Source organism: Antechinus flavipes, chromosome 2 (genome assembly GCF_016432865.1).
Source record: "Antechinus flavipes isolate AdamAnt ecotype Samford, QLD, Australia chromosome 2, AdamAnt_v2, whole genome shotgun sequence".
Taxonomy (NCBI): Eukaryota; Metazoa; Chordata; class Mammalia; order Dasyuromorphia; family Dasyuridae; genus Antechinus; species Antechinus flavipes.
Window position 1 is genome coordinate 424,017,058 of NC_067399.1, and position 15,677 is coordinate 424,032,734.

Below are 15,677 nucleotides of genomic sequence, written 5' to 3' on the forward strand. Positions count from 1 at the left end.
AAATGGGATCAACAAAGAGTGACTAAAATGACTGAACAACATCAATCACACTTTAAATGTCCAGGAAACAAATACATTGGAAAATACATTGAAAACTAGCAGCTTATCTCTATCCTTCCAGAACTAAGCTTATAAATAGGTTATTAAAGTCTTCTATTGGGAAGACTGACAGAATAAGTTCAGCTTTGCTGTTGAATTTGCTTTTTCAGACTTTCTTTTCTTTTCTTTTTCTGCAATGTTAGGGCGTCTTGCATGGCTGGTATACTTAGTTGGTACTGTTATAGGAGGAAGACTGACTTACACTAGTACAGATGAACATGATGCAATGGATGGAGAATTATCTTGCCGGTAAGTGCTAAGTTAATTAAATGAATGCCATATGCATAATTAATGTCACCTTCTCCTCTCCCTTTCTTTTCTTCTTGAATTCTCTTTTCCTATGAATGGTACCACTATTCTCTTAAGCCCTTTACGCTTGAAACTCTAGTATCTCTCTTGATTTTTTATTTTTCTTGTCACCTCACAACTAATCACTGGGCACATTCTACAAATTCTTAATATTTATCTCCTTTCTTCCTTTGTCATCACCAACCTAAGCTTCAAGTTTTATAATAGTTATAACAGAGATCTAATTGTTCTCCTTTTTTCTTTTACCTTCTTTTGATATATCCAATTAAATGTGTCTAATCATTTTATTGCTGAAAAATCATTAGTGACTCCTCACTTTCAACTAAATAAAGACCAAACTCCCTTAACCTGGTGTTTTGGGCTGAACTTGACTAAAACCAGTCCTTTGGTAATTTAAATTCAAAACTGGAATAAAATGGGACGCAGAGAAATTTTTAACAATTAGGTAAAGGAAATTTACTTACAGTAAAAGTACAGTCAATTAGGATAAGCATTAAGAACAGTCAGTTGATTCATTTTGGTGAAGCTCCCTTGCTTGAGTTATCCATTGTGATCCATCAGACTTCAGAAGGGCTCCTGGAACTTTTCCTTACCATTTTTGTACTCAAGTAACTTAAAGTAATAGTAACAGTCTAAGTCTTTAGTCTCCTGAGGCATCCAAGTTTGGGAGCAGGTCAGGATATATTGTTCCTACCACTCCTTTCCACTCCTTCCAGCCAAAAATCTTTCTTATCCTTTAAGACCTCTCTTATTCCAACAAATTTTCCTTAATATGCCAAAAAACTTTCTGGGAAATTTCATGGTACTTTTGTACATACATATTTATATTCTATATTGCAAGGTTATAGGATTAGAATTATTTTTGTACTTTTTCTTACTGTCTTGTTTTAAAGAACACATTCATTTCCAAATTTATCATTTTTCAGTTGCAATTTATACATCCTGTTTTAATACAAAGGTTAGAGAGGAAAAAAGGAATAAAAAGCAGTTCAGTAAAACTCTTGCTGACAGTTCATGTATTATTCCATATATCCTTTTTCTGTGAAATGAATGGAGGGAGGCATATTATTTCATTTTTTTCTCCAGAGCCAAACTTGGCCATCCTAACTATACCATATTAAATTTCATGATATTGTCCATTATATTTATGCTGTTCTAATTATGGTATATATGGTTTTTCATCATTCCAGTTATTTCACTTTGCATCAGTTCATATAATTTTTCTGTACTTCCTTGAATTCTTCATGTTTTTTATTTCATATAGCACAGTATTATTCTTTATATTAATGTATATTCAGTTAGCCATTCCCAGTCCAAGTGGGCAGTGTTTACTGTTCTTTGTTATTACAAAAAGTACTAGTATAAATATTTTAGTGTATATAGGACTTTTCTTTCTGTATGGCTTTGATTCTTTTTGTATGTGCCTAGCCTTGAAAGCTCTAGATCTAACAGAATGAATGTTTTAGTATGTGATGTGTGTGTGTGTGTATATGTGTTTCATGTGTTCATGTTGTTCTTATCTCACCCAGACTGGAAATACAGTAGACATTTCCTCTCCCGATATTTAATCATCACAGAAGCTTTAACTTGTTTTGTTTTTTTTGACCTGGACTAGTTTAGCCTATCTTAGTAACTTTCCAGTCCTGAGGGCTCACCATATTGTCTTCAGACGTGATGCAGATACCAAATCACTTTGAGCTCCATTGTAACTCAAAACCCCCAAAACTCAAGCAGTCTAGCAGTATGCACCACCATTCCTGACTCTAGTTAAAAAAAATTTTTAACATAGTTCCAAATTGCTTTCCAGAGTGATTGTACCAATTCATAGCCTTAGTAACAGTATATTAGTATACTTGTCTGTCTTTAGCTTCTCCAATAATTGATGATTTCCATTTTTTGACATTTTTTGTCAGTTTTTGCAACAAAACCTCATTTATTTTGATTTTCATTTCTCATAACAATTTGAGGTCATTTTCTAGTATCTTGAAGTTCTTTTGTGAAGTTTTTCATATTCTTTGACCACTTATCTTTTGGGGATTGGGTCCTAGTATTACATATTTTTGTTAGTTCCCTATATGTATTAGATATTCAAACAATAATGAGAGTTAACTGATGCAAAGGATATTTTTTTCTTGTATGCATGTTTTATTTTCCTTACTTGATTGAAAACTCCTAAAGGATAGAGATCATTAAAGAAAAAAGCTTTGCTTCCCATAGCATCTAAGTCTGCACTCTGAACATAATAGGTATACTAATAAAAACTTGGATCAAATCTAAGTCCTTTATTATTCCATAGAACTGATGCATATATACACAAATTAGATCTATGAAGATAGTGTGCATCTGGATGGAAAGAAAGAAATATTAGCCAACCAGCTCCCAATCCTATAAACTGTGTCAAGGATGCCTAATACCTAGATGTTTGAAAATATCTGGATAATTGAATATTTTAGTTTTCACCAGGATATTTAACAGATTTCAGTATTCTTCCATTGTATTTCTGTCATACTTAAATTGAACACTATAGAAATTTCTATTTGAGTAAGTTGAGATGTTTTCATGCTTATTTTCATATTTACATCCAAATGATACAAATTGAATATTTGATACAAATAAATTTTATTAATTTTTCATAAATTTGATGTTTATAGCACTTAATATTTATATTATACTTGAAAAGAATCAAAATGAATGATTGTCTTTTTAGTTAACATATTGACATTTTAAATACATATGTAGTTTGACTGCCATGTCTTGTAAAATAATGTTAGGAATTTAAAAAATCTCAAATAATTGTATTCTCCATCATAGTCCTTTTGGTAATTATTTCATATTCTCCCCAACTATTAGACTGTAAGTTCCTTGAGAGCAAATTTCATCATATCCAAACCTCATAATTCAAATCTAGTGCTTAGGACATTGATGTTCTCATTAGAGGCACTTAAGAAATATTTATTGAACAAATGAGTGAATAAATTGAACTTTGATGGGGAGAAGAAGCAATGTTTAATATTTGATTCCTTAAATAGTGTCTATATACATAGAGTAAGAAGAAAAAGAAAATATGTTTCAGATAAACTTTGTTATGTCATAAATATAATTTTTCAATCATCTCCTTGAATAGCAAGAATCTCTTTAGTCTTAAATGAGATTTACATCTTCATATTTCTTTTGCTTTGTAATAATCATAAATGTATATTTTGAAATATTTGGATTCCATATTGAAGAATCATTTTTCTATCGTCTTATAAAATGTAAATAATTAATGAAGATGTTTCAAGTCATTGAGCAAAACTTGCCCAGTTGAGATTTGTTATCTACTATTCATTTTTATATTGAATTTAGCTACTTGCCAGAAAAATTCAGCCAATATTTAAAAGGAGTTCACAGCTAGCTATTAAATTTCTATACTACTTTATCAACAAAGTATTTTAAGCTAATCAGTGTTATAATAATTATTCTGTGGTTTAAAGTAAAGTAATATCTAGCTCACTAATTTGGTATTTCAATTTATGAAACCTGTGTACAAACCTTACTTTATTATATTCACATCTTAATGTAACAAAACTTTGAATAGAGATAAATTTGATAATGATATTGATTATATTTAATTCTTAAGTATTCTTGATAATCCAAAACCAAATGCTAGTTTTCTAAAGAACTTAAAAGCCATTTGATGAAGAAAGGATTAAATTTCTTCTCTTTTGCTTAGAATGTGAAACTAGGAACAATGAATGAAACTCGCAGTGTAGTTACTTTTGATCAATATAAAGATTTTAATAATAAATAGAGTTTTCCAAAGTGTTGATGTTTCATTGAAAGTCTTCAGTGAAAGAGTGGATGATCACTTGAGTTTGTTGTAATGAGGCTTTTTGAGAGATTTGGACTAGATGACTACTAAGGTCCTTTTCCCACTCTTGAAATGTTGTATTTCTGTGTACATTATTTAGATGTAGTCCGTAGTCATTTATTTAGATTTTCAGTGAGTTTTTACATTTTATTTAAAATTGATTGTTAACTGTGGACAGAATCATAAAAGTATCTTCAGAAATGTATCCAATGACTTTTTTTGAACTATTTCTGCCCCTAAGCATTGTCTTTCAGGCTATAGCATCACTATAAGCCAATTTGTCATCCTACTAGCTCTTTCAATTTTCATTCTTTGTGATTTGTGCCTTGTTTGACATAAAGAAAAAATTGTATTTGAAATACCTCTTTAGACTTAAGTAGGAACAATAGGAAATAAGTTTAGGGATTGCTTGAAGTGTTTTTTTAACATATAAAAAAATGAAAGCAAGTTTTACCTTGATTAATCTACCTCTGGAAAACTTAGAACTATCTATTTTGTATTTTTATTTCACTCAATAAGCATCTATCAAACCCTTATTCTATCATATAGTATGCTTGTCATTTACTATAAAAAAGGAAAAATGAATTATACGCAATAATTCTGAATATAACAAACCCTGGACACAACCAGTTTTCAAATTGGGTATTTAGCAAGTACAGTTTAGCAAATTATCAATATGCCAAGGGTATGAACTTAATTAAATAATCCCTTATAAGTAATTTAATGTAAGAAGAATACAAATAATTGCCATAACAATAACTGTTATGATGTTACTTTTTCAATAATTTAATCTAAAAATATTTCTATTTTATGTTAAAGAGTTTTTCAGCTTATATCTTTGTTGGATTCCCAATTGCCTCAGTATAGTAATGAAAAAATAGAACTTGCAATTCTTTGGTTTTTGGATCAGTTTCGTAAAACATATGTGGGTGACCAACTTCAGCGAACCTCAAAGGTAAGTTTTTATAATTAATTTAAACCACTGTCACTTAAGATGAAGAAAAAGGTGCATGTAAATGTATAAAGATGACTTATATGCAGAATAAAAAAAGTTATTTGCCTGATTTCTTTGGGAGAATACATTATGCATTGGAATTCAAGACCTTGAGATATTGAAAATGTTCAGTACTTCATTTTCTTGATTTATACTTAGGTTTGCCATTTTCTTTGAGGATTAGTGTGTAATCCATGAATATTTTTTAACAGTTATATTCATTAAATAGTTAAGATTATTTTGAATGTTTTAATGGATTTTGTTATATTGTGTTATATTTCAAGGGTGAGAATGCAAGATTTATTCTTTTAATAGTTCCGTTCCTTTGACAGTTATTCACTTATGTGGTTTGTACTTTATTTCTCACATTACTTGGCTTTTCTACATGATAAATAGCAGGGACTAGAAGAGTTAGCAGCATCTTTGAGAAGTAGCAGTTAAATCACCTTAACTGTAAGGGACGCTCATTGTCTAGATAATGTAAGAATAGCATCAGCAAGATCAGATTAATTGATCTTGAAGAGTATCAAAGGCATTTATATGAGCCCTAAGCCAATATTTAGTAGGTCTTATGACATTGAGTAAGATGTGTCTGGGATTTTTTTCTTACTGGTGCAGTAACTCTTTTCAATACCCCTCTATGATAAGCAGTCCCAAGGATATTTTTATCTCTTTAAGATTTAGTTTGTACTTCAACAATGTCAAAGAATTTGTTATTTGAAAATTCAAGACATAGCTTTTCATTATACTGTTAGACCTTTTCCCAAGGAATTTTAATGTTATCTTCAATTCATCTGTGATTTTAGACAAGAATGATTTTATTCTGAAATGAAAAATGTTTTTAAATTCTCCTAGCATCATTGTTTGAAAAGCTTCAACCAAACTTATCTTCTCTTGAGGAGGTGCTGCAGTTTGGGATGGCTTCTGCCCTTATATTTTGAAAGATCTTTTGTCTTTTGGTGTCACTATAATTGTTTTTCAAAATTTCATTAGGAAGGAATAAGAAGAGCTTGTATTATGTATGGTTATTTGTTATTAAGACTAATTAGATTACATTAGACAGAAATGAAGATAAGGTAAAAATGTACATGTACACATACAAAAGATGTGTTCTTTGGATTATCCTGAACCTGAATTATGAGGAGAGTAATTTTTATATGGCATTTCATAAGTTATAAAGAGATTCCATATACATTATCTTATTTAATCCTTTCAACAAGGTGAGTATTGATATCCATTTTATAAACAAGAAAACTGCAGTGCTTATCCTAGGGGACATGATTAATATGTGGTAGACTTGAGATACAAACACAAGTTTTCTGACTAAATCTGGGACTGTTTTGTTGGACACTGTCAGATTCGTTGAGTCTTGTAAAGGCCCTGGATAAAACTTTTTTTAAAGAAATCCTTTGTCTATCATCCTATAAATGCTGGTTCTAGGTACTATGCTAAGTGCCTGAAGATTCACGAATCTAGGCAAAAAGAGCTTTAGACTGAAGATAAAGGCAGAGGGGAATCATTGCCTGTGTCTACCCATCAAGAAGGACAACCTAGAAAATAGCTGGGTTATCAGAAAAAGAATAGCAACAGTGATGCCCTGAAATTTGAAGGTGACAAAATCCAAGAAAATAGCCAGTTAATAAAAGCAATAACATCAAATATCTCTATGCCAATACATAAATATAGGTTAAATATAAGGTAAACTAGAGATTTAATTCAATAAGGAACATTCAACATCATAGGTAGCACTTAACAGGTGGAAAAGGATTGTTGCCTGGAATATATCCCTGGAAGAGGATAAGCCTCATTCAAAAGAAATAGGCAGAGAGGATAGGGAGTTTAATAATATTGAATGAACATTAAGAAGATATAAATGTATGAGCAAAGCTAGGTACAAGAGAAGAGAAGTATCAGTCAATTAACAAGCATTTTATTAAAAGCATACAGGCATTATAATTAAATACTTGGGATACAAAGAAAATGAATGAAACAATCCCTCCTCTCAAGAAGCTTCCCTTTTCATTGTCAAGTTGCTACTAAATCCTACTTGATTTCACAGTTCCTTCAACAGCTAATATTTCCTCATTTACAATTTACGAATTATGAAGAATCTTAGTCATTTGTCAAGGATTGTTATTTTGGGGATATGGATATCAAGGAATGGCCACAGGGAGCTTGATTGCAAATTAATTTTTAGTCAGATCAACCAAATGTGATCTTAGGCTGCATTCAATCAGTTAATCAACAAATAGTTATTAAGTATTATGTGCCAGATAATGATCTCTGTGCTGGGATCACATATATAAAAAATGAAATAATCCCTATTCATAGGTGGTTTATATTCTAATGGGAAACAGCAAACATATATAGAAATATATACAGCATAAATATAAAGTGAATAAAAACAATTTTATACAAAGCAATTCAATTGAACTCTCAGTAGCAGTTGAGAGGCTTCTTTCAAAAAGAGATGCTTAAGCTGTGTTTTAAGGGTAGAGAAGTATTGTGTGAGAGAGAGGAAGAAGGAGTACGTTTCAGACTTATGGGACAGCAAAGGCATAGAGGCAAGGAAATTGTATGTTAAAGAACAGAGAAAAGACCAGGCTGATTGGATTGCAGAGTATTAGAGGAAGAGTCCAGGTCAGGGTTTGAGGACATGTTGTGAAAGGAATTAAAAGCTAAACAGAAATTTATAATAAGGAACCACTGGAGTTAATGGAATAAAGAAATCATATGATCAGATTTGTGCTTAAGAAAATCAGTTTTGCAGCATTGTATAAGAGGATGAACTGAAGTGGTAAGAAATTAGAAAAGAGAGCATTTAAGAGGCTGTTATAGTTGAAAGGTGAATGAGAGGCTAAATGCAGATAATAAGTAGCCATATGAGGAGAGAAAGGAATTATATGTGAGAGATGATGTGGAAATAGAAATGGCAACTAATCAGATGAAGAGTGAGGATTTGGGAATAATACCAAGGTGACAAAGGCAAAAAATTGGAAGAATGATAGTATTTTCAACAAAAATAGGAAAGTATGGAAGAGAAGAGGTTTTGGGGGGAAAGATCACGAATTCAATTTTAGATATTTTTAGTTTTCAGATTTCAGAATATCTACTTTGAGTGTCTAATAGGCAACTATTGATGTGGGACTGAAGGGTAATTCAAGAAAAATCAACAAATATATATCTAGTACCTACTATGCACCAGGCACAGGGCTAAATTCTGTAAATACAAAGATAGGCAAGATAATGTCTGCCCTCAAGGAGCTTACAAATTAGTGGGTGAGATAATATGTTAACGAATATGTTCAAACAAGATATGATGTCAGATAAATTGGAGATAATATCAGAAGAAAGGGAAATTGGGAAAGTCTTCTTGCAAGACATGGGATTTTAGCTGACTTCTGAAAGAAGCCTGAGAAAGAGGTAGAGATAAGGAAGAAGAGAGTTTTAGGCATCAAGGGAGTATTAGTAAAAAATGGACAGGAGAGCTTTAAAAGCTTAACCGAAAATTTATATTTGATTCTGAAAACAATGGTAATAAGACCCTAGAATTTATTGAATAGAAGAATGACATAGTCACTTTGATAGGTGAGTAATGGATGAACCTGGAGTGAGGAGAGATTTGAAACTGGGAGACTAAATAAAGTTAGTCTAGGTGGGAGGTCATGACAGCCTGCACCTGGGTGGAAGCAGTGTCAAAAGAAATATTGTGAAAGTAGAATCATCAGAACTTGGCAGATGGTAAGATTTCTGGAATGAGATATCTCAGAGGAGAAATTGTGGTTGGATATAAAGATTTATGAATCATCTGCATAGGGATCATTTTAAAACCATAGGAACTGATAAGGTTACCAAGAGAGAAACTATAGAGAGGGGAGGGCCTACGACAGAACCTTAAAGAATATCTACATTTAAAGAATTCAGTATGGATGATGCACTAGCAAAGAAGGCTAAGAAAGAGTAAGGAGACAGGAGCAAGAGTAATGAGAGGAGAGAATATCCAGGTCACCAGTAGTGCTAAATAGTTGAAGAAGGTTGAAGACTGAAGAAAGATAAGACTTGGCAACTAAGATTGTTGATAACTTTGGAGAGGGCAGTTTCTGTTGAGTAGTGCAGTTGGGAACCAAATTACAAAGTACTAAGAGAAGTAAAGACTTTGAAGATAGAATTCCTTTTTCAAGAAGTGTAACTGATAAAGGGAAGACATAAAGAATGTTGACTTGAGGGGATAATTTCATCTGGGGATTTTTTAAGATTAAAGAGGACTTGGGTATTTTTGAAGAGAGTAGGCAAAGAACCTAGATAGGAAAAAGCTGAAAATGAGTGAGAGAGATGATGTGACTCAGATTTCTGCTAGAGAAAATGAGAGGGGATGGGATCAAACATGGCCAATAAAATTTGAATGAAAGTCAGTCTCCTGACCAAGAGATTAAATTATTTTAAAACTTGAAAAGACTAATGTGTTCATCATTATTGGCCCCTGTGCTTTTCTTTAATAGATAATCTTTCTGATTTTCATTGACAAAACACAAAAAACAAAACTCATGCTAAACTGTTTAGTCATGAGTCTCTCAAAAGTTAGCTAGTCTCATCATCTTTGAATTAGCCAATATAATCTTCAAAAATTCATTTCCACTCTAAGATGAAGCTTCTGATATCTTCTAATAGAGGGAATGAGAGATTGAATAAGGACAAAGATTTTGACAAGATAAGCAAAAGATCTATCTTTAAAATTTCACCTTCTATTCCTCTGAGAACTTGGGATGCTAACATAAGGAATGTATCACTCATCAAATAAGCATAGAGCATATGAATGACAAATAGCTTCTCTTGGATTGTTCTTTACTTCTTTGCTTTTAATTCTCATAATATTATCCTTTCAGAGTAAAGTTAGAGATTAAATATATTTCTTTATAAAATAATAAGAAACTTTCCAGAAGAGCTAAACAGCCTTAGAATCAGGAAGGCCTAGTTCAAGTTGTGCCTCTGTTATATGTGTGTTTATAGATTAATAAACACATATGTGTATGAATATATCCAGAGAAAGAGAGAGACTTTGAAAAAGAAACAATATCTCAGCATCCCAGGAAGCTAAGGCTTTTAAGTTATAAATCAATTATTTTCTCTATTAATGGAAGTAGTTTTCTCACCAGAACTTAGCTACATTAATGAAATAATTGATCTAAACCAAAAACAAATGTTAGGACTATATTTTTGATATGTAGATATTTAATAGAGGTAGGAGGAGGAACAAAAAACTAGGTTTATCGCTATGTAACTTGCAATTAAAATTTATATTTAAATACTTATGCAAATGACTAAAATTGGTGAAGTATCCATTCAACTAGTTCAGGCCACAATCTAGATCTTTAGAGAAAGAAATAGTCCAGAAAATAGAGATACTGGCATATAAACTGATCATAGATGTTAAGAAGAAAACTGTTCAATCTGATTAAGTTATGCTTACCAATGAATGACTGATCATTCTTTTATATTACCATAGATATTTTCATTTTAAAAAGCAATTTCTTGCTAACCAAGATGAATAGTGACTTGGAATTTTAGGCAATATAACAATGAGGTAATAAATTTACTCTGTAAAGGAAGATATCTTGGCAAAGGAAGTCATTCCATAAGTTAGCTAGCTCTTTTTCAATGCTTGCCTTTGGCACATTTCTCTAAACTTTCTACTTTTCATGGCTTCTTACCTTGCTCTGCTAATAAGTCTACAATTTCAGAGTTCCAAATTTCATACTGGATTGGCAATATGGGAACTGCTAATATTAACTTCTAATTGGGAAATGATATTGGGTAGTCATATAAAAATTCAAATAAAAAGGCCTCTGTTAAGTCTGACCTTGATTAAAAACCGTTTTATATAAACAATATCTATAAGCAATCTGTGGGAGTAATATACAAATAAAATCTATCCTGGAATTTCACAAGTTTATGCTAAAAGTATTTATGTTTTAAATTGTTTCCCCTGAATAACAATATTTCATTTATTGGTCTTATTCTTTCTTTTCTATAGCTGCTTATTAAATATCCAAATTTCATTTCATGATACAGTAATTACAGTACCTGTCTATTCTCCAGCCTCTTTCCTACTGTTGAGTACACATATAAAGCAGCAGATGGCATTCTTTCCCTACAGTTATAAAGTTTTTTGGTACAGTGTATTGCTAACAGTTGTCTGTAAGTTCAGGAGAAAAAGACCTAGATAGTGAAAGAAAAGTCTCTTCCATGAAATAGTTCTTCTTATTCTACCATTATTTTACCATTCCAATTATACAATCTTTTACAACATGAAAAAATGTATTTATTGCTCAGTTTCCAAATATTTTGAACTGTTTCATTTATATTGATGAAATGTACCTTGGCATAAGAATTTCTGGTTAAGGAAGATGGTATAGCTATTTCATCCATACAAAAATCTCCTCTTCCAAGTTTGAGTTAAATTTCTAGCAATTCTTTTTTTTTCACCTAAATGACTTAAAATTTTCCAATCAGAAAGAAAATATCTTTGTTGTGTGTTATGCTTTCCAAGTTCTTCCAGGTTTCTGGAGTCTGCTAGGAAAAGCTCAAGAAACTTAACTGGGTATTTTTGTGGCTGACTAGTAGCACATAGTATTCTTTGTAAAAATATTTTATAAAAGAGAATTTTATTTATTCATTTACCTGTCGATGTTTTTCTGTATGGTTTTTGGTTTATGTTTTTGTCCAAGTTGGTTTTTAGATTATTTGCTTAAGGGCTAGAAAATCATATTTCAGAGTAGCATGGTCTATACTTAATAGTTTATGATCAGCAAAATATGTTAGGGAGTATCTCCACTTATATTCATTATATTATATCATATCATATTGTACTTTTCATCCTAAGAAAACCAAGCCAAAACTATAAAAGTGTTTTACTTAGGAAAATCTTAATTTTCTAGCAGACATTTTGGAGGGGATTATGTTTATTAATAAAATAATATTTTTATAAACAGAATGTTTAAGTGAAATAAAAACTAAAGTGATAACTGCTAATTAGTAATCAATCAGAAATTAAGATAAGCCAGGGAAATATGGCAAAATAGATTAGACAGAAAATTTTGGCTTAAAATTTCTCAAGAATCATTCAGTTAAATTCCACCTGTGTGGCAGGCACTGGAGTTTATTGAGCAGGAGGATGTGATCAGATTTGTATTTTAGGAATATCAATTTAAGAACAATGTGAAGGATGGATTGGAAAAGGGAAAGAGTTGAGGCAAAAATCATTTAGGAAGCTATAACAGCAAGAGGTGATAGAATCTAAATAATGGGCCGTGTTAATGGAGAGATGATTAGTGTGAGAGAGTTTGTGGAGTAGGCAAGTGATTAGATATGTAGGGTGATAGAAAATGAAATCTAGAGGAAAGCTCCAATGTTGTGAACTTACATGACTAGAAGGATGTCAGTGTTCTTGTTAAAGTAGATTTTCATTAAAGGAGTAGTTTGGGGAGAAAAAATAAGTTGTCTTTTGGATATATTGAGTTGAAAATGTTTATGGGACAATCAAGATGTCTTACTAGGGACTTGGATGATGGATGACTGGCTCTCAGGAAAGAGAAGAGGACTTGATCTAAAGATCTGAGGATCATGCCCATAGAGACAGTAATTTATACCCATTTTTATATAAAACGAGACCTATTCTATATCCGACTTATTCTAGTAGTTTTGCTATAATATAACATAGGTCTTCCCAAAGAAATACCACACTGTGCAAAATTGTGCAGTAAAACAAAAAATGCTATGAAGAAAATAACATTAAGGAATAACACTCAAAAACTTTGTGAGACATTAAAAAAATAAGAATTTAATTTAAAATGACAGCAATACTGTTTTATATATATTAGTTAATAAATACATAAATAATAAATAGTGGTCATGTCAATGACCTGGGGCTACTGCTCCAGCCTGTACACCAGATTATACAAACAAATTGAGCAGACCACAACTCCTTGATTTGGGGAAAGAGGCAAAGGGAGTTGGACCACTTCTTCACTCATAGCTCCTATTTCACTAGAAGATATACAATAAATGTGGTGCTTTATTTTGACAAAAATCAGAAGTTTGATTGTAGAAATGGACATTGGAAGGATTGTTAGTTACTATGAAACAGTACAGTTTTCTTTCTTCATTGTCAGGGAAGAAATGATACAGAAGCAAGCTCAAAATTTCAATTATGCTCAAAATGTTCTCTAAGCTATCTTTGGGAAAAAGTTGTGTTTTAAAAGTATCCATTATAGCAGAATTGGCTTTTTTATTCTTAAGATAGTTTTTGGAATTGAGTTTTGTGGGGTTTTTTTATATATAAAGAATTCTTTCTTACTCTGCATTAGTCCATTCTTATTAAATGCCTTTTCACTGGTCAGTTGCAGTTACCTGTTTTTTTTTTTTTTCTCTTGACTTGCATGTTTGTATTTCTATGTTCTTTTTGAGTTATTTTTTTTTTAAATCAGGAATATTTCAAAATCTTCTATTTTATTTAAGGTACCTTTTTTTTTTTCTCGTAGGATGATACTCATTTTTTTTCTGGATAAGTTAATTCTTGGTTGTTGACCCTGGTCTTTTGTCTTTTGGAATAGCTTATTCCATATTATGTTCTCCTCTACAGTAATAACCTGATATATGTTTTGCAGTCTTTATTGATTCCTCAAAAAGTGAATTCTTTCTAGGAGGTTAGTGGTATTTTCTTTTTTTTGTCTGAAAGTTCTGAATTTTGACAATGACATTCTGGGAGTTCTAAGAGATCACTGGGTTTTCTCTAATTTTATATTGCCATTATGTTCTAATACGCTCCAAATAATTTTAATTTTCTTTAATGATTTGCAATACAATACATAATTTTTATCTTAGATTTCAGGTAATCTTTTTATTAAGTTATTTCTTTTTTAATTACTTGCAGTTTCAGTTGTTTTTAATATAAGATACCTTACATTTTCCCTTATTTTCTCACTCTTTTGATTGTGTTTAAGAATCCTTGTTGAATCATTGAATCATTAATTTATTTTCAATCCATTATGATTTTTAAGGATTTTGTTTCTAGGTAAAATTTTTATACTTTACTGTTAAGCTATTAAAGATCTGTTAAAGATTCTCTTTGCAGGTTTCTTCTCCATTGCTATCATTTCATGTATATATTTTTTAAACTCTTGCATCATTTTTTAAAGACTTCTAGTTACTCCTGAGGACAAAATTGTTTTTTTTTTTTCTTTGCGGTTTAGATTATGAATGTTTTTGAATTATTTCTTCCTCCAGGTTTCGCCTCTTGTAAAAGTCTTTTTGTTTTGTTCATTTTAGTTGCTGAGGCCTCAGTAAGTGAGGTGAGTTCTAGGTCTCCCCTACTTTGGAGATCAAATTAAGTTGAGAAGCTCTCCCTTACATCAATGGTCTTTTCTTTAGATCTTTTCTTTTATTCTGGACCTACATTGCAATATTTTAATCTAATTTTTTCCTTATTCATGTGGATGAGCATATAGAACGGATCTGTCATTGCATAAGGAATTCCCTCTACCAAGGCCTGTCAATATCTTATCTAGACCTTATATTTTTAGAATGTTGCCTGTAACAATGAGAGATTCAGTGACTCTCCCAGATTGACATAGTCAACAAATGTTAGAGTTAGGATGGGAACCCAAATCTTCCTGGTTCCAAGACTAACTCACTATCCACTCTATTATTGTTGCTCTTCTTTTTTATTCATGCTGGTGTTTAAATCATTGTAGCTTTTGTAGTCCTAAAGAGATTTTAAATGCCAGAAGAGAGAATTTTAAAATATTTTCAAAATAGAAATAACATATATACAGATTATTTGTAGTATATTTTGTCTTTTGTTAAATTTTAGAAGAATGTAGTTTTAAATAAGGTAATGCAAATGGAAAAAATGTTCACCTAGTTTTCTATAATTCTGTGATAAGTTTTTTCCCCTTTTTATATTTATTACAATTTAACTTTTGACATTTGTAATATTTCTATTGACTTTAGAAAAACAAACAAAAGGATAAAAATGAACAGTGAAAATACACAGTTAATATGTATCATCATGCGCATGATGAATTAGTCCATGAATAGACAATATATATTGGATTCCCACTGCCTATAGACAAAGAACTATGCTGCAAATTGACTTCATAGACATTGGGTTGTATATATTTTATAATGTTTTATTTGATTTTAAAATCTCTCAATGATACAAAGGCCCTTTCTCTGAATCATAGACTGCTGTAAGATTCTATGGAATCTTGAAAGATTTCGCATTACATTTCTTTAATCCCAAATAATCTATTCTTAGTATTAAAAAGGAAGAACTGCAGGGATGATATTCACTGATTGGCCATGATCTTTGTTCAAGGTCCCAATACCTTAGGTCTCAGTGTAGAGTAGCAATGAAGTAGGTAGATA

General features: G+C 31.2%; 1 protein-coding gene across 1 annotated transcript in view; it reads left to right on the forward strand.

The window, feature by feature from the left end:
- Positions 1–15,677, forward strand: part of RANBP17 (RAN binding protein 17) — a 356,591-nt gene that overhangs the window by 116,140 nt on the left and 224,774 nt on the right. Inside the window, exons 17-18 of the mRNA XM_051973711.1 lie at positions 243–348; positions 5,078–5,213. Of these exons, the coding sequence (XP_051829671.1) occupies positions 243–348; positions 5,078–5,213 (242 nt within the window). The remainder of the gene's footprint in view (positions 1–242; positions 349–5,077; positions 5,214–15,677) is intronic.